The 23,148-nt window shown below is 35.9% G+C and overlaps 1 protein-coding gene across 1 annotated transcript; it reads right to left on the bottom strand.

Annotated features, from left to right (window-relative positions):
- Window positions 1–4,500: 4,500 nt before the first annotated feature.
- Window positions 4,501–6,186, bottom strand: CABS1 (calcium binding protein, spermatid associated 1). Its single transcript, XM_032259330.1, has one exon. The coding sequence runs from the start codon at window positions 5,962–5,964 to the stop codon at window positions 4,780–4,782; it is 1,185 nt and encodes a 394-aa protein (XP_032115221.1). The 5' UTR covers window positions 5,965–6,186; the 3' UTR covers window positions 4,501–4,779.
- Window positions 6,187–23,148: the final 16,962 nt, after the last annotated feature.

Genomic DNA, 23,148 nt, shown 5'->3' with positions numbered 1-23,148 from the left:
AGAACTAGCCGCTTTCCACCCATTCTTTCCTGAAGCTATGTAAACTGCCTGGCCTTCCAAGGGGGTTTTGTGACTATTTCCTATACTATCTCTAATATTTTTCCCTTGATATTTTTGCCACCACCCTGACTGAACTACCACAATTTCATATTTATATTTCTTGTGTCTAGTTTCCTCAGCATTCACTTATTCTTGAGCAACCTGCCTCCTTGTCATCCCAAGGTGGCTGTAGCAGCTCATGGCCCTAAATGTCTTTAAACAGAAGTTTCCTTCGGAAACTTATTTCCCAGAACCTCCCCAAAGCAATTCCTCTTGCCCTCTTTGCTCTGACTGGTTTATGTGGTTATACTTCATGACTGTGGAAAGGCATGTGGGAGCAGGGAGTAAGCAAAAAGCTTTAGAGCTGAGTGATGTGGGGCTTAATTAACTGGTGAAATACCAGACCATAGGAGAGATGACCAGCTACAAGACAGCTTTTAGGCTTACCCAAGGCAGTGGCAATGGAAATGGATCAAGGGGGAGGGTTATGATAAAGAGATGGTATGATTCATTTATTCAACAGTTCACACAAAGCAGAGTGATTTGAACTTGTTATGGAGCCACACGTGTCTGTGGAGCTGAGCTTTCTTATTTACTAGCATTGTTGCCTGGGGCAAATGACTTTTCTGTTTCACTTTGGTTATCTGTGAAATGTGACTACTATAATATCTACTCACTGTACTTCCATCACTCCTTTCTCAGGTCATCACTATTTAGAATATTTGGGAAGAAAGACTCTGTCTCATATTTATTCTCTAATTACTCATCTTACCTGATTGACCTTCTTTGCCTCCTACATTTCTTTATTTTTTCAAGAACTGCATATTTAAGACCTTTTGTCTTACAGACATTTGATCAAATTTCAGGACAAGGTGAAACTTTGCTTTGAAATGGCACAAAGTAAAATGGATAATTAGGCACTCTTTTTTGGAAAAATATTCATTGACCACCAGAAATCTTACTGGTCACTCATCGTTCTAGACTTTAACCAGTTGCTGATGTGCTGTTCTTCTTGTTTTTTCTAAGCCCTAGCCCCAAATTCCTGTTATCTTCTGTCGTAGAGCACATTATCTTTTTAATTGTTTAATTGTTCCAGTTCAGTTTATGGCTCAGAGCCTCATCTCCTACATGCAAAGGGGACTACCAAGCTATTTTTCTAAACAAAATCTTTGAAAGATGTATAGTTGGAGTGTATAAAATAATGTTGCTTTTTGCCTAGCCAGCACTCTCAGTACTAAAATTGTTTTGAGGATAAAGTGATTAAAACCTTTAATAGCTTCCAAACAGTTAAAATCTAGGATGTTTAACAAGTACCATATGATTTGTCTCTTGCCTGCCTTTCCAGTTTCATCTTATTTTCCAGCTGATACCATGCTTGTTCATATCCTTGAAAAATCTAGCCTCAAGAATTTGGAGATGTTGTTTCCTCCTCTCTCCACATTTTTCAGTATTTTAGTTTAAATATCCCTTCCTCAGAGACATTTTCTTGGTCTTTAAATGTGTGAAAAATCTGCAATTATAATCTTCTGTTTTTATTTTGAAACACTCATCACATTTTGCACTTAGTCATTTCTTTCTGTGTGATTATTTGAGATTGTTTGTCTAAAATTTGTCTTTTATGGTTGATTAATTTCCGTGAAGGCAGGGATAATGTCATTTGATTCACTACAGTGTCTCAAAACACTTTCATAGTGCTTGGAACATAGTAGATGCATACACATGCCTTATGAATGAAAAATAAAATAGTGTCTGACACAGGAAACACTGAAAATACTAGCTAATTTTTTTTTTTTTTTTTTTTTGAGACAGAGTCTCGCTCCATCACCAGGCATCAGGCTGGAGTACAGTGGCGTGATCTCGGTTCACTGCAACCTCCACCTCCCCAGTTCAAGCAATTCTCCTGCCTCAGCCTCCCGAGTAGCTGGGACTACAGGTGCGCACCACTATGCCCAGCTAATTTTTGTATTTTTAGTAGAGACGGGGTTTTACCATGTTGGCCAGATGGTCTCGATCTCTTGACCTTGTGATCTGTCCGCCTCGGCCTCCCAAAGTTCTGGGATTACAGGCATGAGCCACCATGCCCAGCCAATATTTTAATTAAATATAGGAAGGAAGTAAGAGTGAGAGATCTAGCTTGGCTTCCAGGTTTCCTAGTTAATGGAGTTGACAAACACTCATCCTCTCCTGTGTACACCTTAAATTCTGGATGATTGCAGAGATTTAGAAATGCAAAGAAGCACAGAGAATGAAACAAACTCATCTGTAGTCCTTCTTAGAGACTATATATTGTGATATATATAATCTAGACATTCTGCATGTGTGTGTATGTATGTGTATATTGCATACATACCACTATGTAAATTTGGTTAGAGTTTTATGAAAATACCCTCCATTTGATTAAATATTCTTCCTAAGAACTATTTTAAAAGATGTGGATTATGGCTTCATATGGATATACGGAAGTGTAATTAATTACATGTAACTACAATTGTAGATTGTTTAAGTGTTTCTCCTTTATGTACATATAAAATCACATTATTCAGTTTAAGAGTGCCAAAATTATTGTATTTAAATCTGATAGCCCATACACTATAGTGATTAAAAGAACATGGGCTCTGCCTGGGTTTGAAGTGTTCTTTGCTACATATTAACTATGAAGCTTGGTGCATGTTGAATAGCTTTTCTGACTGTTTCTTTATCACTAACATGAGAATAATAATATTTCTCATTCTAAGGTACCATGAGGATCAAATGTTATTCTAAATATAAACACAACTGTGTGTGACCAGTGGTCAGAGCTCAGTAACTGTTAGAACTTTCATAATTTCTGACTCTTAGGAAAATTCTCAGTGCTAAAATATGTAAAATAACTGGGCCAAAAGCTTCAAATTTTTAAAATGCTTGCTACATGTATTGCCAAATTGACTTCCAGCCTTCCAGAAAGGTTGGAGAAATTTGGAGAAACTTTGGAAAATGGGTCAACAAGGAATATGGACAGTAATCACTGTCTATCCTCAAATGGCTAAAACTGATGTGTAATAGTTTTATTTCAATATTTTGAATATGTATATTAAATATTTTTCACATGTTCATTGACAATTTGTGTTTCATGAATTATGTTTATTTCTACTGCTCATTTAAAATTCTTTGTAGAAAGTTTTAAAGGAAAATGATACTAATTTTTGTCACTACTATGTAAAATGAAATTATTTACTTTTTAATTTTATATTGATTTTCTTTGTTTCAGAATTTTAACTATTCATTATGTCAAACCTATTGATATTTTTAACACCTTTTCAATGTGCTTAGATTTCTCAGGTTCATTTGGATAGAAATACAGCTATATTTTCTCCTAAGTTTTTGTATAGGTTTATTTTTTACATTAAAGTCTTTAGTCCATGTAGAATTTATTTTAAAGTATGGTCTTAAACATAGTTTAAAAATTTATTATTCCAACTTATTTTTTCCCAAATACTGATTGCTCAAGTAAGAGTAACTATTATATCCTACGTTTTTGAAGTCCACTTCACTGTATAATTAATTTTTGTATAATAATTTGTTTCTGAGTTTTAATACACTATCATGATTATTCTAGTCTATAGTTTATCTAATGGTGCAAATTCCTATGCAAGCCCCCCATACATAATGTCTTTCATTCACTCGGTGTTTTGGCATTGTTTTTATTTCATTTTTTTAATGTAATACAATGATGAATCTCTATAGAATAATTCTACTTCTGATGATTAGAGTTATGTTATTCCTTAAACAAACAATGCATCTTCATTTCTCTTTATTTTTTCTAATTCGAGAAGTCTGTACTAGAATATCAAACACACCTACGCATAGTAAATTAGTTGCTTGCCAAAAGATTTATTGAAGAACATCAGCAAAGTGAGAACAGACCCTTTTAAGTAGTCTGCACCAGAAAAGAATGAAGATTTATGTCCTTGAATTGCTAACAAGAATCATAAGAAGAGTGTGATATTCAGTGATTATGACCTGGAAAACATGAACAAAAATTTGGAACACATATTTTAACAGAAAGATAATTAAATTGATATATATGTTTATAGAACATTTTTCTGACAAATATGCATATTTGTAAAATATCATTTTGCTTTAGTTTGTATCTAACATGTGCCAAGAACCCTATCACAAATCTTATGTATCTTACATGTAGGTGCTAAACAATTACTGAAGTGTTTTAATTCTTATATGAGCAAGGATTAAAAATTTTTCAAATAGAAGAAAATCATTGGTGAAATACTAATGAGAAAATTATTTAGAACAAGCAATTTGGGAGAACTTTTTAGTGCTATGGTGATGTTTTAGAGATGTTAATTTGATTCTCCTCATATCCTTAATTCTCACTAAAATATAAAATTAACTATTAACTAAATGATATGCATCACTAAATGTTGTAGGAAGTGAGCTTTTACATTGCTCTGTCTTCATACTCTCTGAAGGCTAGGCTGAAAACTTTTACATTAAGTAATTGTTAGACTACGGAAACTTTGTGATACTAGGGGGACTATCACACTGCTTCTCTTTTTAAGCTGCCTTAAATTTGTTGGATGAGCTGTAGTCCTAAGCATCTGCATTTATTAAGTTGAATACTTGCCTTCAATGCCCACATTTTTTCATTTCTACAGGGTTTTGCTTGTTGGAAAAGTTTCTTCGATGTTAAGCCTAACTTGCTGGGTTATTGCACAGTTCTACTTGGTATCCCTCTTGCTACTTTCAAATCATGAACTCATCTGGATCTTCTTTCAGTAGTTCAAATATCCCCGTTCCAGTTGTGGAGTTGTCTTCCTCATAGTTTGGGGTGTCTGATACAGAGGTAGTTTCAGAAAATGGCTCAGTGATTTTAGGTACAGTCTCTGTTCTATCAGTTTCAGACAAATCTGTAGATGATTCTTTCACTGTGTTTGTAGCTATTGATGCAGGGACAACAAAGTCATATCTGGATTCAACAGCAGTAAGCAAAACAGAATGGGTCTCTGCTTCATTTGCAGTATCTCTTTCCATCCAAATATTGGCTCCCTCGGTAGATTCTTCATCAGTTAGCAGGGTATCTTCCTGGTTATCTCTGTCTTTTTCAGCAGAGGTAGTGAGTTCAAACACAGTGATAAACTTTTCTTCATCAGATTCAGTTAATGCAGCCACAGCACTGGTGTCATCTTCTGAAACACTTAAGCCAATTTTAGTTATTTTCTCTTCTTTAAGGGTAGTTATGTCTGGAATAGTAGTGAAGTTTTTTTCAGGAGCAGAAAGGATTTCAGGCTCAGGAATAATGGAATCAGTGATCTGGAGAGCCTCTTCAGCAGTGACATTGGATTTGATGGGGGAATTATAATTGTTTATATCAACTTCATCCTTTTTATGTGGAAAGGCAGGAGTGTCAGCAACACCGGCACTGCTGTCCTTTAGTGTGCCAGAGGCTTCAGATATTATTGAGATCTCTGCATCTCCTGTGTCAATGGTAGCCAAGAAGATATCTTCTTTTGCTATGTCAGTGGAAAAATCGATTAAAGAAACGGTAGCAACTGGTGATGAAATATTCCCAATTTTCACTGGCATGAAATTTTCAGTAATAGAGTCTCTTTCTATGGAGTTCGTAGTGCCAGTCAGAGAGGTAATTTCTTTCTCTAGGTGAGTTGTTGACTTAAGAAAGTGGGTCCCCATATTGTCTTCTGATTTGAGTTTTTCCTTTGTAGGTGTAAGTTTGTTGCCTGTAGTTGTTGAAAAATCACTTTCTAGCATATACTCATTTACTGAAGTGACGTGGTCTCCTTCTGAAGTAATAGTTGTTTCTGATTTGGGAATAACGTTGTCAGCCCCAAAGAAAATAGTTGCTGCAGTTGGTGTTTTACTGCTTTCTGTTGGAGGATGAGAATAAATTTTAGGCAAACCATCTTCAGCCATGGGGTGAAAGGGCACTGTGCACTCTCCGAGGTCTTGCTTCTGGGCTTGGTGGTGTCTGTAGGCAGGAGAGCAGTGTTCATCAGAGTGATTAAAGCTTGGGTCATCATGGTGATTGTTGCATCAGCTATGGAGGCAATGGCACTGGCTCTCCTTGGAGGTTGTTTCTGTGTTGTGATTGGTCATCTGATTGCAGGAGTATTGATGTTGGATGAAAAGACAGTAGAGTCCACTCTGATTATGGAATCAAATTCACAGCCAAGCATTTCAATTTCATGGAACTTAAGATTTACCATGTTGCAGATTATAAGGAAAATGTCTCCTGATATGGAGGTAGGGTCACTTGAAATAGGCATAGCAGAGACTGCCAGGTATCTTGTGGGTTTAGTATTAGTAAGAAAAACTCTGGAAGCCGCAAGTTTATCAGCATCAGCTTAAAGTCGTCTGTCTTCCAAATAAGTAACAAAGTCTTTTTGAGGTAATGCCATTTTCCCTTAAGATTCATGGTATTAAAAAAAATTGGTATCTAAAAAAACTAATGGTGTTGTTGGCAGTAAGTGTAGCTACAGAAGATAATTAGGTAGCAGGGAATTCAGTTAATTCCATTCTTCATAACAGGAAGTCCCACATTTTCAGTAGAGATAGTAACAAATAGTTATTGGCCTGTTAGGGTCTTTACTGTTTTCTTCTTCATTGCATTTCCTACTTCTTCTTGAATTTACTTGAGTAACAGTGAGAGTCTAAAGTTTTGTATGTTAAAATTGTTTTAGGAATGTTTTTCTATATTGGCTGTTATTTTAACTCCAAAATGCAGGAAGGGTTATCACTGGCAGAAAGTTAGTATTATGTGTCAAAATTCACACAGAAATAAGAATCAAGATGTGGATAACTGCATTAGTTTTAAGAACTATATTTTTAATTTCAGAGGGAGTTTTCTAAATAATAATGTTAATTATATCAAACATCGTCATCGAAACATTATTTACTGAAAATGTGGGACTTCCTGTTATCAACCTTAAGGTTTAGCTTATTTAATTAGATGAAAGCAGATTGCAGTCTAGTGTTAATGCTACAATGAGTCTTTTTCCAGTGTTGTTAGAAGAAATTGAATTTTCATACTCAGACACAACTAAATCTGAGAAAGGGCAGCAGCATCAGCCTGAATAGTAAGTTCGATCCCAAGGACAAAGAATTATTCTTTATTAAATATGATCTCAACCTCAAAGTTTTCAGCTTTCTCTCTAGACAATTAGCCTGGTTGCAGATATATCATCACTATTTGCAAAAATATGTTTCTAAACAGAAATGCCATCAGTTCCTGTGCCAGTAAAGAAAGCCACAGGGTAAAGTCATTCTCTGAGTAAGCTTACTTAGTGGGAGGATTTTCTTAACTTCTATTTTTGTCCCCCTTCATCTAATGCTTATAAAACTTAATTCAGAATATATGCTATAAACAGAAGACTTGGTACCTACTTTGGGGGAGGGTTTTTGGGTACAAAAAGGAAAAAAGAAGATGGAGAGGTTACTGTATATTTGCTAGAAGACATCTTGTGAGACTAAGTATTTGTTATGATAAAGAGAGTCAGAATAAGCTATAAAATATATAGTTTTATGAGCATTTCATCTCCAATTAGATATGTCAGTTGAAATAATTATATCATCTTCATTGATATTAATTTACCTAATAGTCTTTAATTTCAAGAGTTACTTATGTGATCACACCAACTCTGCTTCCACTAGTATAGCTGTGAGGAAGGATCACACTGATTGCAGCATAATTGTTCCCCCTCTAAAGGAAATGCTATTAATATTATCTATGTTTTCTAAAACACTGCCCTTCAAAAGAACACTTTAGATTGAGTGTGTGTCATCCATCAAAGAGAAGAAAGCATATGGTAAAAATCCGGGAACTACAAGAATTGTAGCTGTCTTGAGGGTGAAACTGGAGTTATGTGCTCTAGAGAATACATAATAGTATACTCCTTTTTGACCAAATGATCACTGTCATTGAAGACATTATCTGACTTAAGGACAGAGAATCAGATTCTATAGATAAGTTTTATTTATTCTGAATGGTAGTTTCTTCCATTGTTGGAGTATCTATTACACTAATGGAAACATTTTGTCTTTTTCAAAGAAAGTATTAAATTTATATCTATTGATATGTGTTTCAGAGTATATTCCTTACATTTAAGTGAAAAGGTGAAAACTGCTAATAAAGGAAGAAGATTTCCGAGTAAAACCCCAGGAAGGTCATTTGGCACGCCTATGATTTTTCAGGGATACTTGACTAGGAAGAGTCCTTAGAAGCAGACTTTGAAAATGCCAGTGTCACAGTGACGTCCACATTGAGACTTTCCTTGTGTGGAGAATATCTTGAGATCCATCAGAAGAAATGCCAAGTGCGATTTTAAAATAATCAACTGTTAGATAAGTAGTGTCTTCTATGAATACTAGAATTCCTGTTTAGAAAAAGCCTGCATGTATCTTCAGAGTTTATAAATTTACTGGGAAAATAAAATGAGCCTTAACTGAGGTGAGTATAATCATAATGAAGCCACTAAAGAGGTTCCAGTTTCAATATTTTCACTCACAAAATAATTTCCATCTTCAGAAATAGTGAAAGAAGTGAGAGGAACAGTCACATTTTGGGATTTGGTTATGTCAACATCCAGTTTTGTCCTCATCCCCTCAAGTGTTTGGAATGTTGGATGCATGACTAAAGAAATTGTTGAAGGGTATGTTGGTCTGTGAGGTAGCTATTTCTTAGCTTCCGAGGAAGATGACATTTACAGCAGGATAAGTCACAATCTTCATATCTACTTTGTTGTTTGTAGGATCCCCAGGGCTATCCTTTGGAGTAATTGTTTTTACCCGGAACTGAGAAATATCATCCCTAATTAAAGTGTTTTCTTCAATTTCCTTGTTAGCTTGTGGAAAAACAGAAATTTCTTTTAGTCTATGTAATACCTTTTCTATATCAACAGTGGATTCATGAGTAACATTAGTGGTTTCTGAAGGTTGATATTCAGTATTTGCTTCTCCGCTATTGGCTATATTAAATTCCAGCTGAGGATTTCCTTCTACCTGGAAAATGATCCCTCTGTAAGATGAAGATTTTTTTTATCAGTAGGAATAAAGGCAATAACTTGTGTTAGCAAATTTGAGTACCTGGACATGAAGTTGGTTTTGTGAGAAACAGCTCTAGCTGGGAAGGAATCCTTGGGTGTGGGAAAGCTTGAATAAGCTGCTACAGGGACACTGTCATAATCCTTATTGACTGATTTGTCACCAGCAATGAGATTCATTCATAAGAGTTTTGGTCAGCATTTTGTAGAGTTTGCTTCCATCTGGATAACTGGATCATTTCCTATTATTATATTTCCATCTATAAGGTGATTCACTTAAAATTCATTAGCTGTGTTTTTCACTGTAGAAGCTTTAGTTATTTCTCTTGTGTAATAGAAATTCAGATCATTATATTCATTAGGAATAAAAGTAGAAAGCTTGGTGCTTGTTTTCTTAGATTCTGAATTTCGAATTGCAGAGGCATCAAAAATTTTGTCCCTGGTAACAAGAGTAGCAGATGTGTTAGGTTTGACATCTCGATGTTGTCTGAAGAGTCATTGTAATCAACTTGAAGAACAATACAGACCAATGGAAAAATGTTCAGGACAATTTGACTTTCAATGTTTTGTCTTCCTGAGATAACACCTTCCTTAAAGTAAGCAAAATCTGTTGGCATAGGCTCTAATGCTGCTGAAATTAACGTTGCTGGATGGTGATGTAAGTTTTCCCCTTTTGCAAGTCTGGTGGCTGCAGTTTCTTTAGTATGAGAATTAGCAGTTAAGATGAGAGTTTCAGGTACTCTAACAGATGTAGGTTTTAGAGACATGTCACTCTCTGATGGAGGGCTGAAATGGCCATGTTAATTTTGTTCTCAGTGGAGATAGCAGGAACATTTGGTTTAACAGAAGACATCTTTCTCAAAGGTGAAAAAGTAAGAGCTGTGTTTTTATCCACATTGGAAACCTCATCATTAGAAAGCTGAGCTAAAGGAAAATCACTAAACCTTCAATCAGATGCCACAACTATACTTGTTTCATCTTCAGCAAAATCAGATATACTGGATATGATAGTGTCTGCCTTGCTGGGTGTAAATGTCTTATAAATGGTAGGTGATATGTTTTCCCTGAACAAGTTATAACTACTTTTGATAGCATGATTAGTGGTATCAGTTGTGAATTTTCTGTTGTCAACTACTGGCTTTACACATGAAAAAATGGAATACTCAATTATTTCATTTCTAAAGTCAGAGCTTTCAGAGGGAATTATGATGTCATCATCACCATTTATGGCACCTTTTTTCACAGATGTTTTGTCATAAAATCTAGAAGGATTCTTACTTGCATTGATTAGGAAGCTAGTTGTGGGTCTCTGAGGTTTGGTTTTGACATTGACATAGGGATCTTTGAAAAGCATGGCCTCGATGTCAGAGTTCTTGTTTTTTTGTCTAGGAATTATGGCTTGGTAATTTTCTTTATCTTTGAACTCTGATGATGTTGCTTTTGAGAAACTATCTGAAGTAGCCACTGTGGTATATAGTGCATGAGACATATGTCTCTTAGGAGCATATCTGAGTGTACACATTGTTATAAAGGAATTATTTGCTTTATCCTCTAATTCCAAGACAGAGTCATCTGAGACATATTCAGAGCCACTGTCATCAGACATAATAATTATATCATCTGCATAAGCTGGAGTGATTTTGCCTTCAGAAGCAATGTCATACTTCCTTTCTGAGATGTCTTATAAAATAATTTCTTTCATACTCAGCAGCTTGCTCACTCTCTATAAAATCATTGTGCTTAAATACATTTCCTTTAAAAGTGCTTGCCATGTCTTTTTCAGAGGTAATGGTAATGGGCAAAATGATAACTTGGTCAGATGGAATAATTGTTTCCTCAGGTAGAAAACTATAATTAATCTTCTTTGTGATATCTTTCCCCATGATAGTAACAGGAGTGAGTTTGGAATATTTGAGAGTACCCATGGATGTTGTGAAATCAGAAGGAAGAGTTAGTCTCCATTGTCATATTTCATATTTCAGTCTCCATATTTCATTTTTTGGCTTTTAGGGAAAATGATGATTGTGTTGTTTCCAATTAGAGGGCCATTTTTCAGATTTGTTTCATCTAGAAATTCAGGTAAAAAATTTCAACTTGGATCAGTTAGAGAATAAATCATGAGCCTTGGAGTCTTAGTGTTAAAATTGGCAGTAGAACCTTTGAGGACAGTAGTATCATTGCTAGGATTTTTCTTTTTGAAGATCAGGCTTTGGTGTTTTTTTCTGGTACTGATATCAGTTGGAGTTCCTTGAGAAAAATGTTCAGGGACTGCAGCACCAGCATAGAATTCATGGGACTCACGTGCATTGGAGTTATTTGTGACTATGGTTTCTTCTGTAAGGGGACCACTTCTTTTCTCCACTGGCACAAAAACATAGTTATCTGCATCATATTCAAGGGCACTATTGCCAGGCATAATAGCTATCATATTCTCATTATTTGGAATATTTCTATCTGACAAAGGGGTGTCATCTGCCTCTTTTGAAATAAGTTTTCTATAAAAGGAACTACTTCAATTGATGTATCTTTCCCTATAAATGTCGTGTGCCCATATCTCCTGTTATAAACAATATTTTTCATACCTTTTGCTGAAATAATGGTAGTAGGCAAAAGTTTGAATTTGTCAGATGAAGAATTTCTTTCTCCAGGCATAATATTATTATTAGTCATTGTGGTATATTTTCTCATTTTGACAACTGGATTAAGTTCAGAGTTCTTAGAGAAAATCAAAAATGTTGTGAAATTAGAAGGAAGAAGAGTTGATTTCCAAGGTAGGACATAAGTTCCAGTGGGAGTGTGTATAATGGTCCCTCCTTTAGGAGTGACTTCAGGAGAAGAGCTTTGATCATTAGACCTAGATACTTCTGGAAAACTTAATATGAAATCAACTGAAGAGATTCCTTTTAAATTGGGATGTCCCTGAGATTTAGCAAAAGTAACATCAAATTTAACAGGGAAAGAATTATCTTCCAATGTACTTGCATCTTTTGGAAGAAAATTGCCTTCTTCAGAAATAGGAACTTTGTTTTCCGCATTGTTATTACCCTTGGAGAGGGTATTAAGCTCAGTAACTGAGGGAAGGGGTTTCTTCATAGCTAGATTGAGAACTGTTGTGTTTGTAATGTGACTTTTGTCAAATTTAGCAGCTAGATCTTCTTGATCAGAGGGTTTGGTTATTTTTCTTTCTTCATAGGTCCTATGCTGAGAGATTCTTGTAGGAAAAAAGGCTTTTATTATTCTCTGAAGTTTAGAATATGTTTTATCTGCCTCAGTTTTAGAAATGGCAGTAGTTTCTCTGTTGACAGAAGATAGTGAATCAAATTCATTGTTTGTAGAATTGTCTGCAGTTGGAAATTCAGTTGAGGCCAGGGAGTGAGGCTTGAAGTCTGTTTGGTTTGTAATGAGAATATCACTACCTTTAATAAAATTAGCATATTCTGTCATTATCTCAAGCATGTCTGATCACGTAAGTGAAGAATTAATCAACAAGTTATTTGTTACTGTTACTGGGCCAGATATTTCAAGATTTTCTGTTGATGCTTTAGGAGTTAGTACAGCTTTTCCAGGGATTTGTAGAGCTAGCGATCCTGTAGACCTAACATTGTATTCTCCAGGCAGCCTAGAATTACCTCCTTCATAACCACCCTCTGTGGAAAGAGCAATGGTATCATTCATTGAAAGGACTGCATTCATAGGTGAGAAAGAGGTTGAAGCTTTGCTGTTTAAAACTTCAGTATCTTCATCAATGAAGGAAAGTTCACTATCAGGGGTGACACTGAATTTAGTGAAAGGAAAATTTGTGTCTTGTGAGTGTGTTCTGTCCATCACATTAGTTTTCCCTTTAACATTATTTACTCTGAATGGTAAGATATTTTCTGCTTTATGTTGAATATCAGTATTATAAATAGCAGATGAAGTGGCTTTCCTGTATAATAGGTTTTTATTTTTTGATGGAGAGTTGATCACAATGGGATCCATGGTTTCATCTAGGAACATCCTTTTCTCTTCCATGGTTGCTGCTATTCCTGAGTCTGGAACAAGGTTGTACTCCCTCTTTTTGTCTTCAGGGACAGTGGTGATGACATCAGCTTCTCTCAGAGAGTCCCTGTCCAGAACTGTTTTATCTAGAAATTTGTAAGAATTCTCACTTGTGTGAGTTAAGGGGTGAGTCATGGAGCTGAGAGCCTCAGAACTGAAATTGCTAGTGGAACTTTTGAGAATAATATCATCAAGATCAGAACTGTTGTGCTCTTCTCTAGACACCAAACTTTATAGTATGTCTTTAGTTTTGGTCACAGTTGGGGCTTGCTGAGATAGATGTCCAGAGGCATCAGCAGTAGAGTAGAATCCAAATAGTTTGGGGTTGTAAGTAAGAGTAGTCTTTTTTAATGATAGGGTTGTATTTTCTCTCCTGTGGTTCCAGGACATATTCATCTGTGACATACTCAAAAGCTCTGTCACCAAGCACAGTGCTTATTACATGGTCATTATTTAGAAAACTTTCATCTAAAGTAATATCTAAAATGTTTCTGTAATGGGAGCAAATTCATTTTCAGTGATTATATCTTTCTCTACAAAGTTTTGGTGTGGAAATCTTTTACCAAACATAGAATTCAATTTTGCTGTTGTTGGAGTATTGGTACCAGGTGAAATTATGATATTACGAGTCCAAGTATTTCTTTCCTCAAATGGAAGATTATTATTCTTTGTTGTAGCATCATTTTTCATTTTGACAAATGGATCAAGTTCTGAATATTTAGATGATTTCAATGTTGATGTGAAACCAGAAGGAGAAAGAGTTGATTTCCATGCTTGGCCATGTGATCCAGTGGCAGAATTATGGAACAAAACTTCTGAGCCTGTGTCTTTATCTGGAGGAGCAGAGTTGTTAGCCTTAAGCTTTAAAGTCTTCTCCAGAGACATGGTGGGATCAGCAGAAAGGATTCTTTTTAAGTTGGGAAGAAGTTTGGGTACAGCAGAAATATTAAATTTACCAGTGAAAAAATTATCTTTCAAAGTACTTGAATTTCCTAAAAAATTACTGTCTGCTTCATAAACATTGACTTCTTCCTCCTCACTGTTACTGCTCTTCCAGAGTGAACTGGGCTCAGAGGTTAAAGGAAGTGCCCTTTCTAAAGTTGGAATGATGATTGTTACATTTGTGACATGACTCCTATTGAATTTAGAAGCTGCATCTTCTTTAACAGAGTGCTTAGTCATTTCTTTTATTTTCAAAGGGAAAGTATGTATTTGTTTGGATGAAAGTATTCTCATGATTATACCTAAAGGATGAGTATCTGTCTTAAATTTAGAAATCCCAAGTTTCTCTCTTCACAGTAGGTAATGAATCAGCATCATCTTTTGTTGAATTCCTGGTAATAGTTGTTGAACTTGGAGAAGAAATAATTAAGTCCAAGGAGTGGGGCTGAAGGTCTGTTTGAATTTTGAGGGCCTGGTTTTCTGAAATGCCTGTTCCATTAATGAAATCAAGATATTTGGTCACTGCCTCTGATACTACTGATATTGACATTGAAGAGTTAGCCAAGGAGTTATCTCTCATTAGGACAGAATTGTCAGTGAAGGTGTTAGGGCTGAGGATTATACTTTCAGCAGTATGTAGAAATGGGAATTCTCTAGACAATACATTATACTCATCAGGGTGTATATAATCACTCCCTTCAAAACTGTTCTCCAGGAAAAAAGGAGTGGTATCAGCCATAGTGTGAGCTGTTTCCATCAGTGAAGAAGTTGTTGAGCCCTTGTGGTTTTTAGCCTCAGACTCTTCATCAACAAAGGGAAGCTCATTATTAAGGTTGACACTGAATGCAACTGAAGGAATAGTGACATCCTGTGAATGGTAACTCTCTGTCTTAAAAGTTTTGTTCTTATTATACTCCGACTTGGGTGACATGGTGGCTTTGGTTCTCCTCAGGATGTTAAAAGCAGTGGATGAAGTGTCTCTCCTGTAGGACTGGTTTCTGCTTACTACTGGAGTTGAGCTCATGGTGAGATCAGTGATTTCCCTTGGCAATGTCCTGCTTTCTCCATTGGTTACCATTGCTCCTGGGTCTGGAATGTGGATATGTTCAATCTGTTTACCTTTAGGAAGAATAATGATGATGTCACTTTCACTTGGGCTGTTGCCTTCCAGAGTTTTATCATCTGAAACCTTTGAAGAAAATTTTTGATTTTTATCTACTAGAGGGTGAGTCATCATTCTGGGTGACTTTCTATAGGGCTTGGAAATATAATCTTTGAGAAATAAATAATCCTTGTCAGAATCAGGGTTTATTTCTCTGGAGCTCAACATTTGGTATTTTTGTTTAGTTTTGAGTTCTGTAGGATTTCCTTTCAATGGATTATCAGTGACATGTGCAGTAGACAAGGGAGTATAAGATCCAAATCCTCCATAGATTTTGTCTTGAGCAAAGATAGGTATTTTTGATTTGGGGCTCTTTCCTTCTTCTCCAATATAAAGTGTATTTCTCTCTGACACATAGTCAAGTGAACTATCGTCAAGCCCAGTGAAAATTAGATCCATATTATTTGTATTGTTTTCCCCTGTTGGAAAAAATGCATCTGGCTCTGCTGAAAAGTCCTTTGTGAAAGGAATTACTTCATATGGGGTTATGTTATCTTTTTCTACAGAAGCTACATATCTTTTTCCATTTATACTGTTCATGTCTTCAATAAAGATGTTATTGTCAGGTGAAATGGTTTCTTTGCCAGATAGACCAGTTAAATCATTAGGTATGACAGAGTCTTCAGTCATTTTTATGTTGTTCTCGCCTATAATGAATGCTGGATCAAGTTCAGAATTATAGATTTCAATAAGATCAGTGGGCAAAAGAGTTGATTTCAGGGGTAATTGATATACTTTATCATAAAAGTTTGTGATGGACATCTCTAAGTAATAGTTATCAGGAGAAAATGAGTCCCTAACCCCAATCTTTGTCTGCTTTGTTGTGCTCATTGTGGAAGCAAGGTAAAATGTTTCTTTGGAATTTCCAGGTGGTTTCTGTTCAGCAGGAGCAGCATCAGGCTTAAGGATGAAAGGTTCAACTCCCACTGCATTTACATCTCTTAAATTCACTGGAATATTGGCTTCAGAAGTATAGGATTCATCTTCTACAACAGCCTTATTGCCACTGAGGAATGCATTAGCCTTAGTTCCTGCAGTAGCAATTTCTTTTACAGAAAATTTAATAAGTGCTTGATTTACATCATAGTTAGATGTTTTATTTATTCCTTCATTTTTGTGGATTACAGATTGAAGGACTATATTAGGTGAAAAGGCCCTGGTGTCAGTTTTTTCATTAATGACCTCATTTTCAGTGGTAGGTATATCAGTGGCTATATTAATGGGTGTCTCTGAAAAAGTAGCAGGATCTACCAGAGGAACAGAGGAGGCCATGGAAAAAGGCCGAAAGGCACTTTGTGCTTTGGTGATTTCCCAGTTTTGGTTGGTGATGGTAGAGTGTTCACCCCAGGGCTCTGATGCCTCTAATGTCACCAATGTATCAGATAAAGATTCATCATTTTCAATAAGAGGAAGTGCCATTATTTTTTGATTGGGAATTAATAGAGATCTTAATTTTGTGGAGCTGAGACCATCTATCTTAGGCATGGTAGTAACATTATTGTCAATGCTGTCAGACTCAAATCCAGGGTCATTAGGTGAAACAATGCTGGCCTTGGGTGGCATTTTGGTGGCATTGAGCAGATTAAGAGAAGTCATTGAATTTGCTTTGATTATACCATTGGTAATTTTACTGACATCAGAGATAGTTTCCTCTTGGTCGGCAGCGTTCTGAGCCAATGAGTTATTATGATCCTTTAAAAAGATTGCTTCAGCTAAATCCATTTCATTTTCATTGACTTTTGATTTCTCCAGTGTGGTGATGTCTGCCAACTCCAGGACAGCTGTGTTAGGAATATTGGATGAAATGCCTTTCCCATAGAAATGACCTTGAGTTTTTATGGGAGCAGTGGCCACAGTATGATCAGTAGGGACAGCACCCAATGTCCTGCCCCCTCCCATGGTAACAATGGTCTCCATGTGAGGTACAAAGAAATACTTGATTTTTTCATTTTCTAAACCAGAAACTTCAGGGAGAATGATGATGGCATCATCTGCACTTAAAGCGTCCTTTCCTGCAGATGCTCTTTCTAGAAACTCAGGAAAGAAAGTCTCACCCACATCAATTAGGGAAGGAACCATGGTTTTCAGATGCTGAGTGTTGAAATTTTTGGTATAATCTTTGAAAGAAGAGGCAACAATATTAGAGTCAGAATTTTCTTCTTTGATAATAATAGTTTGGTATTTTTCTTTAGTTTCAAACTCAGGGTGAGTTATTTGATACAGAAGTCTCCTGGAGGCCTCATCATTAGAGAAGGGTATATGTGATAGAAATCTATTGGGTCTTTGTGTAAATGGAGTAGGGTTTATAATAGGGCTATTTTCTTCATTTTCTATTTCAAAGACATACTTATTTGAAATATATTCAGAGCCACTTTCATCAGGTTCCATGATGATCAAATCCATATCATCCACATTATTTTTCTTTGTCAGAGTAGTACCAAGCTGAAAAATAAGGGAATCATCCCTTATTTTGTTTTCATATGCCAGTGAGAGAGGATTGCCTATTTCAGATATATGATAATAATTTTCCTGATTTATGTCTTTAGAAGAAGCAGTAGTGAAGGAAGTCACAGGTATGATGCCTATATGAGAGTTTGTTATGGTACCTCTAGCAATTTTGTCTTTTTCTGTTGCTGAATCACATTTTTCATCAGCATAGGATGAATAAGGATCATTGAAAGTTCCTTTACCAAGTAATGCAGTGCCTTCCAGAGCAGGGTTTACATTATTTTTCATTGGAATACTAAAATCTGATGTTGTAACGATAGAGTCTCTTTCAGGAGAATAGGTATATCCTTCCAGAACATTTTCTTTCATTACTGGGTAAAGTATATCACCACCAAAGAATGTATCTTGATCAGAACCACTATTACTGTTTCTTACAATCACTTTTCTTTGAAACTTGGGAGTAAATTTTCCAAGTAGAGGTTTTGAGATTTCAGCCCTATAAGATGATGCAGAATTCTCAAATTCAGGTGGATCAGCTCTGCCTTTGGTTGTTCCTCTGAATGTAGTGGAGTCATATGTATTAGAATTAATAGAATACTGTTCAGATGGCAAATTGTTATGTTTAGGAACATTGTCACCTGCAATAGGTATGACATAAACATCCCTGAAATTTCTTTCTTCAAGTGTGTCTGCTTCTTCTACCATAATGCTTACCTCATTTTGGGAACCTGCTTCATAGTTCAATATAATATGTTTCTTGAAAAAGTTTTCCAATTCATTTCTTGGATTATAAAATACGGTGTCATTTCCTTGAGAGGGAGTGGTGATGGCTATTGTCAAAGCTGGGATAGCCTTATTATGGAAATAAGTTTTGGGTATTATAATATCTGCCAAAGAGGTCTTTTTTACAAGGTTTGTTGCTTGAGGATGAATGAAAGGGGCAACCAACTTCATAATGGTAGAGAAATTAGCAATTAATAAGGTACTATTATCTCTAGACACATTAGGATTTTCTCTGGACATGTTAAATCCATCTCCAAGTTTATTGGGTTTATTATTGACAGTATTAACTTCATTCAAGGTCAGAATGTCTTTCTTTATTGGTGAGGTGGGAGCTATTGAAGCCACGTTTGCTGCAACTTTAGTGTTTTTATCCACATAAGAAACATCATCAGCTCCAATATGAATAGAAAGAGGGATACTTATTTTGGTCTCAGCCATTTTGCCTTTATTGGCAGGTCTCTTGACATTGCTTGAAGTGATGGCAACAGGGGATTGATAGGCATCTTGGAAATCAATAGAGTCTGGCTTGTCCATTGTGAAAAGTGATGGTTTGTGTTTGATGGTGTTCGAGGCAGCATTTGGGTCCTTTCTGGTGACAGTAAGTGAATTATCAGTGATTATATTGTAGTATATGCTAGGAAGTATAGGGTAATACATTCTTCCAGTTTTGAGGATGGAATTGCCAGGTAGAAGGAACACAGTGCCATCTACTGCTTTCACCTTCTGTTTCTCTGCTGCACTTTCGCCTAAACCATTAACTATTGTTTTGGTAGCCATTGGCTTAAAGTGTATTTTGTCACCTGTGGGATTAGTGACATCATAAAGAAGATCAACATTTTCTTTTCCAGGAGTAGTAAGGTCTCTGTCACTTATTGTTACTTCAGCATTAGGAATAATAATAAATTGCGATAGAAACTTTGTGATAGCAGCAGCTGCAAATTCACTCCTTTCAAAGCCACTGTCTTCTGATTCAAAGTACTTGAAATTGTGTGCAGGTAGAAGGTCTTTTTTTATTTGAAAAACAGCATCTTCTTCCATTACAGATTCTACTTCTGTATAGGGAGTTGATTCATCTTCATTTACCACTTCTTTGTCTATCAAACTTATAAATGGTTTTCTTGGAGTAAGAATACCAGGTAATTTTGCAGGTAGGGAGGTAATAGGTACAGAGGGTCTTCCTTCTGCCATGGTGGCTTGACTAATTATTAGTTCAGAGCTGCCAGCCATATTTGTGGTCCCCTTATCTGCACTGGCAGTGGCACTGTGTTTGTCATTGGGAGAGGTGAAATCAGCTGTAATTAAAGTAGGCTGCAATGGCATGATCAGAGGATCCACTGATACCTTATTGTATATAATGGCATCATTTATGAGATGAGAATTTTCAGCTACAGAATCTAGCATTTTTATCCAAGCACCAGTCAAAGAGTCATCTTTACTTAGCAGAGAAGGTTGAGCTTCATTATTTGGGGCATTAAACATTAATTTAGATGATTCAGCTACTGATAGAAGAGTTTGTCCTTTGTTCATAAAAATGTCTATCTCAGGGTTAGGACCTGCAACACCATCAGCATTTTTGTCATTAGTAGAAACACTAATTCCTTTCTTCGCAGAGATAGTAGATTTATCTGAAGGGGCAATACGGACCTTTGATGCTGAGGTCATGCCAGCTTCACTGTCTTTGCTAAAAGAAACAGACTCAACAGTTACAGGGTGAGTGACAGAAACCATAGGGCTGATACTGTTCTGGAAACCGGATGTTTCAGGTGCAGTAGTTCTTTCAAAGTCCCTTTTGGTTTGGAGGTCATTTGCAGTAATGGTGGAGGAGGTTCTATCATCACCTCTTATGTTAATGAGGTTTTTGCTGTCCATTGTAAAGGGCATTGTTTTATATTTGAATAGGAGATTAAACACATCAGAGTTGTCAGGAAGGAGAGTAATTTTGTTTCCTGCTGTTTTGGTGTAATCTTCATCAGGGTTAAGAGAGTAAATTTTTCTTCTAATTTCTGCTGGTGAAGTGTTTGAATGAATAAAGATGACTTCTATAACTCTGTCATCTTGGTTCATATTTGCAAATTCTTTGACCCTGGAAATAACGTTCTCAATTCCATAAGTGCTCACAGACTTAAAATTGTCCTTATCAGTTTTGAGTTGTATATTGGCAGGTATATTAGAATGATACTTAGTTATCGAGTCATTTGCTTTAGATTCAATTGCTTCAGCAGTATTGATATTGTAGGGCATAGTGATGCTTTCCATCTGAACAGTGTGTCTGGCTTCTACTATGGTACCTTCCTTTAAAGGCCAAGTTGTTTTAAAGTTAGTGTTAATAATTGGCTCTACAGTGTTAGGGTTAATGTAATGCTTTGTAGAGGTGGTGCCATTTGTTTTGGAAATCATTAAGTCCCCCACATACACTGTATTTTTAAATACAGCTATCATTGTTTTAATATCAGTGGAATTACTGACAATATTATTGCTTTTCTTATACATTCTACCATTAAGAGGATAATTTGTAGTATCAATGGAATTGATATTGGAAATAGCTTCATTAATATCAGTGGCAATCATGACAGATTTGGTATCAGCCTTGTCATAATTATTCAGAATAGGAATAAGTTCAAAGCTATTGTCATTTTTTGCAGAGGAAATGCTAGGTACTTGAGCAGTAACTGTAGTCCTACTATCATTCTTTATATGTGTGGCCTCAAATCTGATAGAATTATCTTTCTTTGTAAGGTCAGGCTCATTGTTTGCAGTTTTGCTATCTCTTTCCATATAAGTAGTATCAGTGATAATTATCTTGTTGTCCTCGAGATCAGGCATATCAAGCTGAGCTCTGTGATCTTCTTGTAGAATGTCTGTGGTATCAATTTTTGCTGTACTGCCTTCTGCCATAAGGGCTGAAGTATAAAAAAAGAATATACTGTCTGGTCCTGCCTCTTCTTTATGAGTACTGGTACCAGTTCCAAGGAGGTTGTTTGTATTTGATATGGCAATGGTATTCTCACCTGCTGAGGGAGAGAACTTGTTTTTAGCATTTTGGATGTATGTAGCAGGATTAGGGACAAAGAGTGGTTTAGATCTGCCAGTGGATGGGAAGAAGTGTTCAAGACTCTGAGTTGCTTTGGAGTCTGCCTGAAAGTGAGAAATAGAAGTGGAATGAGGCTTGTACTGATAGGTGGTCATGGATACAGGTTCTGCAATGCTCTTTCCCCCAGAAACAGTCATCCTGTTCTGTGTTATTTGGGAGTTGGGTGCCAAGTGGGAAATTGTGGTATTGGCAGCAGAATTATCTTGCATAGCTTCAGAGGAAGGTGAAGCTTTGTTCTTTGAAATCTCTGCCTAAGTTGAGTTGCCTATTGTACCCTTGACAAAAGCAAAACTAGTTGAAGTCTGATTAGCTATAGAGTTACTTAGTGCATCATCCCTGAATGGAAGAAAGTTATATAAGTTGGCTTGAAGGGTGTCTGAGTAGTTTCTCTCTGAATGGAATCCAGAGAGCCTTGTTACTCCATCAGTAGACCCTGAGTAGCGATAAGAATCTTTTGTAGGTGCAGACTTTTTTTTTGGATGGATAAGACCGAACTTGCTGTATAGCTGTCTGATGAAGACAAAGGCAGATTGGCAGACAAATGTTGATTTGTCTGACTGTCTTTCCTGACTCCCATTAAACTAAAGAGAAAGACGTACGACATTTTTTTGTGAGGTTACCCCCGTAGATACTTTACTAAAAATCTGAAATCAATATGCAACACTAAACTGATCAAATAAAGCAGCATCCTGAAGGTCTCTGCTTTCTTCCTTATCCATTGGTTGTTAAATTAATTAAGTTAGAAATACACAATATAATTGTAAAAAAGAACAGTTGACAAGTATATTAGGGTTGAGTATCCCCTGTGGGTATAAATTCAGATGTTCCAGGACAAACTTTTAGTAAGAAATCTCTTATAATATAAAAAGCGCAGAGAAACCCCTTCAAATCATATACTACATGCATTATAACTTATCTTTACTTCATTATGCATATAATTAATTCTAAAAGAAGGAAGTGTACAAATAGGAAATAGAATAGTACAATAAAATGATGTTTTATTTTGCAAAATATTCTTTCTTGCATTAAATGTAACCTGATGATCTAAGTATTAATTTTTTTTTCCCTGCATCTAATTACTATTATCCAAAATACTAAAACTTACCAGGAAGTAAACCACAAAATCTAAGATGGTCATAGTCAGGACTAGGATCTTCATCTTGTCTTGTGATTTGTTCCCTGCAAGTAAGGCATAAGATTATTCTTTGTTACATTATCCCTTTGAGTTATTATAAATGACAATTTAAAAATAATAGAAATAATTTATATTTTTATTGTAATTTTGATTTGCATTTCTCTGACGATCAGTGATATTGAGCACCTTTTCATACGCCTTTTTGCCAATTGTATATCCTTTGAGAAATGTCTATTCAAATATTTTGCCTATTTTTTGACTGAATTAACAGATTTTTTTCCTGTGGAGTTGTTTAAGCTCCTTATATATTCTGGGATTATTTTTTATTATTGTTAACATTAAGTATAATATCAACTTAATAAGATAAATACAATACCCAGGTATTTCCAGTGCATTGTTAGACATGATAGTATATGGAGTTCTCTATTTGCTAAGGCCCATTCCACTTTAACTTGTCAGC

Source organism: Sapajus apella, unplaced genomic scaffold (assembly GCF_009761245.1).
Source record: "Sapajus apella isolate SASKATOON/1434 unplaced genomic scaffold, GSC_monkey_1.0 scaffold108, whole genome shotgun sequence".
Taxonomy (NCBI): Eukaryota; Metazoa; Chordata; class Mammalia; order Primates; family Cebidae; genus Sapajus; species Sapajus apella.
Note: the sequence above shows the minus strand (reverse complement) of the source record. Positions and strands in the feature narration are given on the sequence as shown.

Coding starts and splice junctions, on each gene's coding strand:
- CABS1 (XM_032259330.1), bottom strand. CDS start 5,964: ATGGCTGAAGATGGTTTGCCTAAAATTTATTCTCATCCTCCAACAGAA.